General features: G+C 33.0%; 1 protein-coding gene across 2 annotated transcripts; it reads right to left on the bottom strand.

The window, feature by feature from the left end:
• Positions 1–425: 425 nt before the first annotated feature.
• Positions 426–2,514, bottom strand: LOC110105142 (protein RADIALIS-like 3). 2 transcript variants are annotated; one of them, XM_020834522.2, is made up of 2 exons: positions 1,998–2,514; positions 426–760 (listed from the first exon to the last, which is right to left on the bottom strand). In XM_020834522.2, exons 1-2 carry the CDS (start codon positions 2,258–2,260, stop codon positions 736–738), a joined length of 288 nt encoding a protein of 95 aa, XP_020690181.1. In that variant the 5' UTR covers positions 2,261–2,514; the 3' UTR covers positions 426–735. The 2 variants fall into 2 exon arrangements, with proteins under 2 accessions (XP_020690181.1, XP_020690182.1); XM_020834523.2 differs by having other exon boundaries at positions 2,001–2,506.
• Positions 2,515–13,610: the final 11,096 nt, after the last annotated feature.

Below are 13,610 nucleotides of genomic sequence, written 5' to 3'. Positions count from 1 at the left end.
CTCAATCACTCAATCAAGACAAGTGTTTTGTGTACTAGTTGGAATTTTAATAATTATGTTCATATATTATTATAACTATTCTTTCATATATTTTTAAATTATTTTTTTATAAAAGCCTTATATGTTGTTTTTTATGTAGCTTTCAAAACTATATAAATATATGTTCAAAATATCATTTCTGTACACCTACATTAAAATGTACAGTAATTTGAATATTTTGAGTTGGACATAAAATCTCAAAAAAATTCCATTTACAATTCTTTGTCTCCCTCTCTTATTTCTCTACTTGAACCTGGCGTTTAGCGAATCGAGCTTGGCTGTTGCCCCAACCATCTTGGATTTAACACCTTGAGGAATAGAATCGATTGCTTTATATGATATCAGCCATTATGTCATTTGCTAAAATATAACGCGTCAACAACGAATTTAACGAACAATAATCCAACTTTAAAGATCGACAACAATCCTTTCTTATTCCATACTGACACCTTATCTGGAATCTTAGCATGCAAACATATTATTAGACAAGACTTGTAACATAAGGCACACATCAACTGCTTGAGATTAACCCGAACATGTTGATTTGGCATATTCCCTTACATATATGTCGAAAGGAACGATGAAGATCCTCAATCTTAGTTCCTTCTCATCTTCTTCATCTTTTAGTAATTTTGCTTCAATGTGGATACAAAAAAGAGGCATTGGGTTTAAAACTGAGCACATCTGTGCCCTCATTCAGTTGAGCTTTAGGTATCTCAGCCTGCAAGCCAACAAAATTAAAAGAATTAATCAACTTTACTCTGTTCAAAAATAAATTATGAGGGGCAGAGAATTTTAATAGGAAAAAGAGTTGCCATGTCCTGCTTTATCAACTAATTATGTTTTAACAAAGTCTAATGAGAACCATGTTTATAGTCTAAAGTGATGTCTGTCTGTCTTCGGATCAAATTTCATGTGAGTTGGTGGGCTCAATTGCAGACAAGGATAAGGACTTTGCGCTGAATGTGCAGGCATAGTTCATGATTTTATTGCATGATAAGCACAAAATTGGAATTACAGACAAGGATAAGTACAAGTTGGGTATTCTAAAAACACCGAAAGCAACTCCTCTTTCCGTTGCTTCTTTTGAGATCATAAGAAAAGAACAGATTTGTGCTAGTGGAAAAGCAGAGGATATTAGGTCATGCGGTCCATAGGAGTGGTCTGGGGACCATAACTATAATAGTTCAGGGATAAGAGAAGAGAGGATGCACTATTAAAATGTCCTTTTATTGAAATGTTTCGAAGTGATTGAAATAAGTAACAAGAATATCTTATAGTTTAATTGGAGAGATTATTACGTGCGAAGGGAATCCGGACGTATTTAGAGGTCAATTCGAACGTGCCACCTCATCCAATGTTGTGTATTGGGTGATGTGCCATGTCTGGATTGGTTTTGAGAGTCAGGGGCAATGAGAATTGACCTATTTTCTGGTTGCATATAAAAATATTTATTTATTTGATGCACACAGTGCATTGGATGACGTGACGCATTCGAATTGACCTCCAGATACGTACAGACGCTGCACAGAATGATCTATCCTAAATTTGCAATCAAATCTCTCCTTTATAAAAAAATAAAAAGGGACACATCTTTATTAATTTTATAACAATTAAAAAGTGCTTTAATTCAGTTTTCCTACATGATCCAAAGCATTTTTATCTTTAAACAAATTGGCCATCAGCGAAGGAACTATCAATAAAACAAGCACGGAGCTGTAGTTTAAATAAATGACCGAGGTCCGTACTAAGCTGTAAAAAACCGTCCATAAGAATTTAAAAAAACACAATTCTCCTTGGCCTTTTGGTTGAGAGCTTAGGCTTCCAACTAAGAGGTCCAAGATTCGAGTCTTTGTGTATGGGTTGTGTGTGTGAGTTTGCCTTAATTGGCCTAAATGTCCCAAAAAAAAAGAATTTAAAAAAAAAACAGTGGAAGAGAAGTTAGAATAAAAGCAAACGACCTCGACTCCTCTTCGGTAACAGTGTTCCTGGCACCGGAGGATTTGTAATCTGGGGCTGGGAAATGGCCAGACTCAATATACTTGAGATCCTCAACAAGAAGTTCGTAGTGGAGTTTCACCTCCTCCGCCGTCTTACCTCCGACGGCTCGGGCCACATTTTGCCACCGGTCCGGCGTGTCCTTGTCATACACTGCAAGTGCTCGCTCGAAGAGCTTGTTCTGCTTCTGTGTCCAGGTTGAAGATGAGTTCCTTGAAGCCATTAATTGTGAGTAGTGAAACTGCGGGAGTGCTTGGATTGATGGTTGAAGAGTGGGAAGCAGGTGGGTTTCTTATATGGAGGAGAAGGGAGTTGAACTGAGCTGGAAATGGAGGTGGAGCCAGTTGGAGAATATCACTTAGGGAAAAGCTGGGCGTGGTGGTGGAATAAGGACATACTAGTTTAGTTAATAGCCACAAGATTGAGCGAGAACAATGCGGAAGAATCTGCCTTACCATGGCAGAGAATGAGATAATGTTCCCCTGTTTGCCTTAGGCACTCAATTATTATGTGTACTATGTTTATATTTGTTTGTGAAAAAGTTTAAGTCGAGATTTTCTTTAGAAAATGTATGAGAATGAATTTCAAAAAAATTTTCTTTTAAATTGAGATTAATATAATTTAAAATATCATATAAAATATTTAATTGAAATTTAAAGATTTTAAATATTATTCTTATTTATTTTTATAAAAATATTATGACATACTGTTTTTCCTATTTGCTGGACTTGATTCAGGATAATAGACATATATATTATTGACAAGAATATTATTGCCAAGAAATACATAATTGACATTATATTTATGTGTATTTATTGCCAAGGATGTAGAGGATATAGAGATAAGAGATATAGATTCTGATATGATATGGACATAAAATATTTCTATAATTAAAAGTAAAAAATTTATAATATAAATATATATTTGGCATTATATATTATTTATAGACAATAAATAGATGCAAAATTCATATGATTAAATTTTTATCTCAATGAAATAAAAAAATAATACTGAAAAAAGAGGGTGTCAAAACAAACTAATTATCAAAGTATTATGCAAATATTTTTTTATCATTTAAGTGTCCTATTGATGTTAGAATTAAGCAACATGGGCTTAATGGATTTGTTTTGTTAAACCACTCAATTCTATGTTAAATATGCAAAATATGTAGATCATATGGTTATCAAATTAATGTCTTGAAGTTTCTAATTATTATTAAGACTCTTAATTTGTACTAATTAGGACTCAAACTGGACTATATTTGATATTGTTGTGTTTGTCTCATCTAAACATTTAGTTTACCAACAAAGTTTGCCAAAATTAGACTTTATATGGTTTTAAATTTAATTTAGAAATTTCCAGTTCAAATATGGCCTGAGAATCATGCCTAATCAAGGTGATTTTTGATGATTTACTATTTTTTATCATATTTTTAAACATCAAAACATGTGGAGTCTAAAATAATATTTCTAGTCTTTCCAAGAAGTTCTCATTGCAAAATTTTAATTAAAAAATAATACAAGGAGTGATAGCTCCCTAGTCATCAATGTGGACCTCCCATCAGAGTTATGATTCAAATAAAATATCTTTATTTATAATTTTAACATTTCATGAAGTCGTGTGTTTATCAATGATAAAAATCTTGAAAAATATCTCTCTAAACTTTAAAAACTAATTGCAATTGGCCATATTGGCTTAGTTAGGCTATAAAGTGCCAAAATATAATCTAGAACATCATAAAATAGTTTTGGGTACTCCAAAATTATTGAAAATTTCCCATCCAGGTTAAAGAATAGGCCAAGACATGTGTGAATGGTCAAGTGAATTGGTTACTACTTGTTACCAATGCATACATTTCGTATGTCATGCAGGGCACTTGCAATGCCCCCTTCTCAAGATGCTGATATTTTTTTATTTAATTGCGCACCCCATTTAAACATCATTATATATATAATATTTCAAAATTTTAATTAAAAAAAACCCAAGGTGTGATAGCTCCCTAGTCATCAATGTTGACCTCCCATCATAGTCATGAATAAAATAAAATATCTTTATTTATAATTTTAACATTTCATGAAGTCATGTGTTTATCAATGAAAAAAATCTTGAAAATATCAGCCTAAAGTTTAAAAATTAATTGAAATTGGCTATAGTGGCCTAGTTAGGCCATAAATTGCCAAAATATAATCTAGAACATCATAAAATAGTTTAGGGGACACCAAAATTGTTAAAATTTTCACATCTAGGTTAAAGAATGGGTCAAGACATGTGCTAATGGTCAAGTGAATTGGTCACTACTTGTTACCAATGCACACATTTCATATGCTTACAGGGCACTTGCAATGCCCCCTTCTCGAGATGCTAATATTTTTTTATTTAATTGGGCACCCCATTTAGACATCAATGTGTGCCTGACCTTTCGATCTTTAAATATCCCCCTAAGGAAAGGGAAACGCATGGTTTTCTCACACTAGTTAAATTTTCTCTAATAATTTGAGGGGAAAATATTTTGATAGTGATTTAAAGAATATCAATGGCCTCAAAGGTTCAATCTTCTGACACAAGCTTTGATTCTCCCCCATAAAAGGAGAGAAAATAATGTAGTAGGAGTTTGAAGTCTATTTATAATTATAAAGGCTTAGTCTTCTAATGTTCATTATTATAATAGGAAGTGTGATCAATGTTAAAGAGCTGGAAATACTTCTAGAAGAAATGAGATGACTTTGAGTTATGGGTTAGAAGTTAAGTTATTTGATTTTTGGGGATTAAATTTTATGGGACTATTTGTTCAATCTCATGGATGCAACTATATTCTATTAATATTAAACATTTATCAAAATGGATTGAAGGAATGGAAGCCCCTAGAACTAATGCTCAGGTTGTGCTTAACTTTTTAATGAAAAATATTTTTTCTAGATTTGGAATACTTAGAGAATTAATCAGTAATGGGGGACATCATTCATAATAAGAGAGTAAAAAATAACACTAGTTAAATATGGTATTCATTATAGGGTTATAATAAGTTATCATCCACAAATTAGTGGCTAAGCTAAAACAAGTAATAGAGAGATAAAAAAAATTATAAAAAAAAACTGTTAGTTTTAATAGGAAAGACTAGGTTATTGAACTAGATTATGTATTATGGACCTATAGAACTACTTTTAAACCCTCTATTTGAATGTTTCCCTATAGGCCAATATTTGGAAAAGCATGCCACCTTCTTATAGAATTAGAGCATAAGGCATTCTATATAGTGAAAGAATTAAATTTTAATCTTAAGGGAGCAAAAGAAAAAAAATATTAAAGTAGTTGAATAAATTAGAAGAATTTAGACACAAGGCTTATGAAAATGCCAAGATTTGTAAAGAGAAAATTTAAAAAAAAGGCATGATGTAAGCTTATTAAGAAAAAATTTATCCCTATACAAGAGGGTTATCTTTTTAACTCTAGATCAAAATTATTTCTAGGAAAACATAAGTTTAGGTAGTCTAGCCCATTCAATATTACCAAAGTATTCCCCTCTTAAGCCGTTGAAATTCAAGATAAGAAGACCTTGCACATTTAAGGTCAATGGCCATAGGTTGAGGCCTTATTTGGGAGGAGATATTGACTGTCAGAGAAATTATTACACTAAATTAGTTCATCCTTAAAAAAGAATGATTGGCATAGTCTAATTGAATTCTATAAGCTTAGCGCTGATGGGAGGCAACCCAATTATGTTTTGAGTTTGAATTTATTTTTAATTATCTAGTTCTTCTCATGTGTGTTATGGTATGTTTTTTTTTTTTTTTTTGTGATATTCTTTGTTTAATTTTTGTTTAATTTTTTTTCTTTCATTTACATTTGATTAAACTTCATACATAAGCTTAACCATTAAAAATTATCTTCTACATAGTACTTGGACTTTGGTTTCTTATTTAGCCAAAATAAATATATTAATTAAAAATTATTCAAAATTAATTGTAATTATATATCCCTAGATGTTAATTTGTATGCAAGCTAAAAAGCTGGTGTTGAGCCAAAATCAGATTTTAAGATTTCTCAAGAGTTGGATTCACAAAATACATCTCCCAAACAATATTTTGAACAAAAAAGAGCTAATATTGGGAACATATGTGCTAATATGTCTACCATCCAAAATTTTGATGTAAAGATAAATAAAAAGTTTTCTAGTTTGTTGAAATTTGATGGGTTTTCCAGATTTAAAGTTTTCTAGTTTGTTAAAAAGTTTTCCAGATTTAAAGATTATAATCCTTGGGTTTCTTCTACATCCTCCACTTCTTCTACACTAGACCCTCCAGAATTATGAGATTCATCAAACACAACATGAGTGGTCTCCTCTACTACTAGTATTCTTTTATTGAAAACTCTATAAGATTTCTCAACACTTGAGTAACATAGGAATACTCCTTCAGATTTTGGGTGAAACTTTTCATAGTAGAGATTTTACATTATTCATAATAAACACTTTACATCCAAAGACATAGAGGTGAGAGAGGTTGGGTGTTCTACCCTTCAGAATTTCGTAGGGTATCTTATTCATCTTGGATCTAATATTTATCCTATTTAGAACATAACATATTGTATTCACCGCTTATGCCCAAAAGTATTTTGGAAGTTAGTATTCAGCTAACATGGCTCTAGTGGCTTTTACAAGGGTCCTATTCTTTATTTCAGGTACCCCATTTTGCTGAGGGGTTCTAAGAGTTGAAAAGTTGTGATCTATCCCTTTCTCCACACAAAAAGATTCAAATTTTTCATTCTCAAATTCTCCATCATGATCATTATAATTAGTAAGAATTTTACAACCTAGCTTCTTTTGAATCTAACTGGAAAAAGATTTAAACTTCTCAAATGATTCACTTTTATGAGATAAGAATATAACCCAGGTAAACCTCGAATAATCATCAATAATCATATATCCAAAGACTTTCCCTCCTAAGCTTGCAATGTTGACAGGTCCAAAGAGATACATGTGTAAGACTTCTAAGGGTTTGCTAGTGTTTATGTCTTTTTTTAAGTGTAAAGAGGATTTGACTTATTTCCCTAATTGACAGGCATCACACATATGGTCTTTTGTGAATTCTAGTTTAGGAATTCCTCTCAGTAAGTCTTTTTGGGTGATTTTTCTAAGATTTTTCAAGCTTGCATGACACAATCTCCTATGATATAACCAAGATGCATCAACAATAATTTTTAAGCAAAGAGCAGTGTCATACTTGATGTAATTTAGATCTAGCATGTAGAAATTATTGATTCTCATTTCCTGCAAAATAGTTTTGTTATTTAAGCATATTATATAGCTGGTAGATAAGAATTTGATGTTGAAGCCTTTATCATAGAGCTCGCTTATGTTGAGCAAGTTATGTTTTAATCCATCTACCAGTAAAACATTTTTAATGATAAAATGTTTAGAGTTATCAATTATACCTGACCCCATCACTCTCCTATTGGTGTTATCTCCAAGTGTTGCATAGCCTCCTGCTCTAGCCTCCAATGAAATGAATTGATTTACATCTCCAATCATATGCCTTGAACATTTGATATTCAGGTATCACATGCTCTTATGAGGCCTTCTATAAGAGCACAACTACAAAATCATCATAAGTTAGATTTGGGAACCCAAACAAGTTTGGGTCTCATCTTTATTACAAATCTAGATTTAGGAATTATAATTTTGATGATAGTAAACATTTTTTCACTTTTATTTTTCTATAACTGTCTTGCCTACTAATGTTTCAGGTCCATAAGATCAAATTGCAAATTAAGCCAACTCAAAATTAGATAGATTAGGACTGAGTCAGTCTGTAAGTGTACGTTAAGGGTCTTTTCCATTTTCTTGAGTCAAATGTAAGAAAGTGAGTCCTGATGCTAAGTAACTTTGTTAGGGGTTTCATAAAGGTTGCTCCAAGAAAGGATCTGAGTCATCTTCTCTGCCTACTTCAGGAGGAAGCGAAAGGAGTTGGGTTCTCTACCTCATCGGGGTCGATAGAAAGAAGCTTTTGTATGGACTTCTCCACCTTTCTATGGGGGAAAAAGGAGAGACATTGAATTTAGTGCAATATCCAGAGGAGAGGCTTCGGGGAGTGGATGTTGGTCAAGTTGATTGAACCACTATAAAAATTGGTGTGTTCTTTCTTATTGCATTTTTTCGCATTTAATTTTCGCACTTTATTTTTTGGTGATTATTTGGTTATGATTATTATTTTGTTTGAGAACTTTTTTTAAACACCAAAATCTTTTTAAATAAATAGCTAACCCCCCTCTTGGTTAGCCTCGGCTTGTTCATAAGGGCTTAACATCTCTAACAAACTTTCAAGTGGTATTAGAGCGGGATTCATAAAATTGAGTTTTTGAAAACTTTTAAATTTTGATCAATGGCTAACTTCAATAATCATAATACTGTATAAGGGTATTCTATTACTCGACCACCTTTATTTGATAGCATACCTTTTAATTTTTGAAAAACTCGCATGTCTACTTTTTTACAATCAATTGACAATCACATGCGGATGCTTGTTAAGGATAGATATTCACCACCTACTCATGAAATTAATGGCATTAAAATTGAACTTCCTTTTACTAAATGGAATTTTGATGATAGCAATTTAGCACAACTTAATGCAAAATACTTGAACTATTTTTTATGTGCTTTGAAATCGAAAGAATACATGCGTGTCTCAAATTGTGCTACTGGTAAAAAAATATAGGATAGATTGTGTATTACTTATAAAGGAACAAATGAAGTAAAGAAATCTATGTTGAATATTTTATTGCATGACTATAAACTTTTTTGTATGAAACCTACTGAATCGATTTCTGAAATATATACTAGGTTTACTCAAATTGTCATATCACTGCATACCTTAGGTAGAGAACTCACGAACTATGAAAAAGTTAATAAAATTTTGTGATTCTTGCCTTCTTCCTTTGATGCTAAGATTACTCCAAATAATTGAGCCTGATGATTTGAATACTTAATCTGTTGATTACTAACTTGGATCACTCATTGCCTAGGAGAAAGGAGTGAACCAAAGATAAATTGATGAATATGAGAAAAAAGAAGGAGAAAACTATGGCGATGAAGGCCAACGAAACAGACACTGATACTTATGGGTTTGAAAGTGATGATGTTGCCTTAATCACTAAGCAATTCAAAAGCTTTCTGAGGAAGAAGCAAAAGCATCATCAAAAGTGGAATAATGGTAAGAGTGGAAAGAATTTAAAAAATTCTACTGATATGATTTGTTTTGAATACAGGAAGCCAAGACATGTTAAGGCTGATTATATTATACTTAAGGCTCACCAAAGTAAGGAGAAGGGTGAGAAGAAACCCAAGTTCAGGAAGGACAATAAGCAATTTCAAAAGGCTTTCTGGGTAGATTCTACATATGAATCCTCTAAGACTAAAGTTGAGGAGGAGACAATAAACTTGTGCTTGATGGCAGACGATCATCTTGGTCAGCCTGACCAAGAAGAGATATGTGAACTAACCTACAATAAATTACTTGAAGTTTTTAAAAAAATCATGCATCATATAGAAAACTTAAGAAATTGCATGCTAGCATGAAATTAGAACTTTTAAATTTGCAAAAGGAGCATGAAGTGTTGTTTAAAGATCACTCCATAATTGATAGCAATCACATGTTATTACTTGATCAGTTTGATGCATTAAATAAAAAGCATATTGAATTATTTGATGCACATGATTCCTTAAAGTCATCGTATATTGAGTTAGAAAAAGAATTTAAAAATTAGAAGAACTTTCATGGAAGATAGATAATAATGAACATCAGTTAAAAATGGAAGTGGCAACTTATTAATATAAAAATAAATCATTAAAAGAAAAACTCAAAGCATTTGAAAATGATAAATAATCATTGCATGCATCACATAACTTTAAGAAGAACCTTCACCACTTGAGTAGATTAGTAAACCCTTTTTCTAGTGTTATAAGTTTTTATGTAGCATGTTAGGACACATTTCACACACTTGCACTGTTCACCATAGTACACATTAGGTGTGGAGACCCAAATTGCATGATTCACAGCATAACACACATGCATTGCATTATTCTTTGCATAAGAAGAGACCTAAACTTGTTTAGGTTTCTAAATTTGATGTTTGATGATTTTGTAGGTGTGCTCTCACAAAAGACCTCGTCAAAGCATGTGGTACTTGGATAGCGGATGCTCACGACACATGACTTGAGATGCCAACCAATTCATTTTGTTGGAGGCCAACGCTGGAGGCAAGGTCACTCTTGGATACAACACCACCACAAAAGTGGTGGGTAGAGATATAATAGGAAACTCTAAGAACCTTTTTATTGAAAATGTTTTGCTTGTAGATGGACTGAAACACAACTTTCTCAATAGTAGTCAGCTTTGCGACAAGGGCTTCATTTTTCTTAAAAACTATCACTGATGAATCTTGATTGTGGCATAGGAGGTTATGCTAAGTCCTTATGAATTATTAATAGTAGGAACCCTTCATAGAGCAAAATTTCAATAACAAAAACTTATTGCCATTTCTATATAGATCCTAATCCAAGATAATCCATTGACCTGCAAGTTGTTTATTAGTTCTGTTTCTACAATTGATAATGCTATCATCGAAAAAAATTGAGCCAAAGTTTCTAGCTTGGTTTAAGAGATTTGTACGGGTCGAATAATTCATTTCCCTAATTTTTCAATTTCAACATCAAAGTAACCTAATGTTTTAATGTATTTAATATGTGTATAACCTAAGAAATATGATTGAATAAAAAGAGTTGCATGTTATACAAATGGGCCTAATGCAAATAGTCAACAAATGGGCTATATTCTTTGTCAATGGTTATATATTGCACACCCAATCTTGAAGTGAAAGGAAAAAATACATAAAATATGATGTTTATGTTAGAGGGAACATTCACACAAATATTGAGTGTAGCTATTATGACACTATAAAAAGAAGTATTCAGCTATACTATCTAGGTGAATATAGTAAGAGATTATTCTTATTTAACTATGAGTGGTTCGATGTACTAGGGTGCATAACGTATACTATATTACTGAAATGAAGCTATCAAAGAGATATGTTAAATTTGATTCATTCATGATACCACACCAAGCAACTCAGGTGTATTATTTAAAGTATCTGGTTGGAGTTAAATCCAAGGAAAATTGGTTAGTAGTCATCAAAACTAAGGCTTCGTTTGCGGCGACTTTCTTTCTGCTACTTTAAGAAGCAGAAAGAAAGCCATCACAAACGATGCCTAAGTCGCATGGGATTGTTGAAAGTTAGGATATCATATTGATGGCGCATCAAGAAGAAAAAAATGAATGATTTTGGGGAACATGCTACTGATTTTCAAGACCCATTGCATACTTTAGTTAGTAGTGATTCACAATGGGAGGATATTGATAGCTATATTGTGAAGAGTAGTAAAAGTGAGTCATTTGGCAAACAAAGTGCAAGCATAAGCGATTTAATTTCAAGTGATGAGCTTGAATGATATGTATGTTTTATACTTTATTGTAAAATCCTGTAACTTCTTTTGTCATATGAATTTAATTATTGCATGTTATATATTATTTTTATTGTATGTCTTTTATATGTTTATTTCATTACATGATCTTTTCATTACTCTAATTCATGATTTATGTATTTTTATTCTATTTGTGCAAATGGCAACTAGGGATGAAATACTTTGTAGATCTATCAAATCATTTATTGGTTAGTGAAAGAAGCTAACTATGGGCCCATCAAGGACAATTGTTGCAATAACCTAGGTAGATCTCAACCTACATTGAATACTCAGCTCCCAACACCTTCAAGTCCTAAACTTATTGGTAGCAGCCCATGCTTCTCTTCACTAGATCTTATACAAACTCTTTTCTATCCATATTATCGACCACCACTATCTTAAGTAGACCCATTCACATATAAGTACCCTTCATATACATAGCCTCCCTATTACCAACCTTCACCACAAGTACATCTTAAAGGACCATTGATTAGAGGGTTGAGAGTCATTCCACTACAGAAAAAACGTCAAATACCGGCGGTTTTTTCCGGCGGTTAGGAAGGCAAAACCGGCAGTTTTAAATTTTACCGGCAGTTTTTCGGCGGTTTTTGAACCGCCGAAAATATTGGCGTAGGAAATTTTACCTGCGGCTTATTACCGGCGGTTATTTTAGGCGGCGGTTTTCTGGCGGCGGATGCCGCCGGTGACTACCGGAATTGTAACCGGCAGTTCTCCGGCTGTTAAGCCGCCGGTTATATTACCGATGGCTAACCGGCGGTCACTTTATCGATGGTATGCCGGCGGTTAAAGAGGCCGTCGTGTGTTCTCTTAACCGCCGGCTACCGTCGGTACACCACTGGTTATTTTACCGACGGCGCCGGCGGTCAAGGCTGACGGTAGTATCGGCATCATACACCGCCGGGTTTTCAACGGATAACTGACGGAAGCCGTCGGTAACCGCCGGTATAGTACCGGCGGTTTAAGAGAATTACCGGCGGCATAGGTTAAGCCATCCGGTATCGAAGTTACCGGCGGTTTGGTCGCCGGTTAGCCGCCTGAAACCTGTAGCACCTGAAAAAAATTTGACAGCATTCCCTCTATTTGAGGTAGGTTCACCCTAAATTCTAAACCTGCAGAAATAGCAATAGATAATAACATATTTTGGGCAACACGCCGCTATATTCATCACAATTATATACATAATCATATTAAATAAATAAGTTTACAATCAAACATTAAGAAGTTCTAAATAAGTTCATCAAACATAAAATAAGTTCACAAAGTTCTAAATTCAATAAGGTTACAATCACAAGTTCTAAATACAATCATCAAACATAAAAAAGATCTAATCCTCAGCTGTATCCTCACTGTCTGGAGATGGCTGCTCCTTTTGCTCTTTCTTCCTTTGATTTTCAACTCTATATGATTGCAGCTCTGCTTGCATTTCATTTTAAACTTTTCTCATTTCTTCAATCTCTCTAGATCTGGTGGAACTGAAGGCCCCTCACCTACCTCAGCCTGTGTGGGTCTGCTAGCAGTAATCTTCTTCCAACGGAACTTTGAGGCAAATGATTTACGAGGAGGATTGTCGCCTGAAGCCATCTGTAATATTAAAAAAATAATAATTACTAATTAAAGCATTGAAAATAATTAATAAAGAAGGTAATGAATTACGAGAAGCAGTTAATGAATTACAAAAAGCAGTTAATAAATACAAGTGGTAAATAACAATTTCAATTCTTAGAATTCAAAAAGTACTATTCAAAATATTACAAAACATTAAAATTCTAAAATTCTAATTTATAAAAACTAATCAGAATCATCAAAACTATTTTTATTGCTCTCAAGGGTATCTTCACTTTCATCCTCGTTCTCATCTTCGTCTAAACTAGTTGAACTATCCATATCTTCTAACTCCATTTCAATAGTAGAGGTTGTAGTTGTCATCTCCTCAATTTCAACAGGCTTACAACTTGACATCTCATCCTTTTGATGTGTAGTTGCTATAATGTATTGTTGATCAATTATTCTCCGTGCTTTTATTTTTATGACAGCTAGCCAA

Source organism: Dendrobium catenatum, unplaced genomic scaffold (assembly GCF_001605985.2).
Source record: "Dendrobium catenatum unplaced genomic scaffold, ASM160598v2 fragScaff_scaffold_1316, whole genome shotgun sequence".
Lineage (NCBI taxonomy): Eukaryota > Viridiplantae > Streptophyta > Magnoliopsida > Asparagales > Orchidaceae > Dendrobium > Dendrobium catenatum.
This window is presented reverse-complemented; position numbering and strand designations above follow the sequence as displayed.

What these genes read in the sequence shown, in the direction of transcription:
- LOC110105142 (XM_020834522.2), bottom strand. Translation starts at nt 2,260, where the DNA reads ATGGCTTCAAGGAACTCATCTTCAACCTGGACACAGAAGCAGAACAAG. An exon ending in ACCGAAGAGGAGTCGAGGTC is followed by an intron (nt 761 to 1,997) that starts GTTTGCTTTTAT and finishes GTTGGCTTGCAG; the next exon opens with GCTGAGATACCTAAAGCTCA.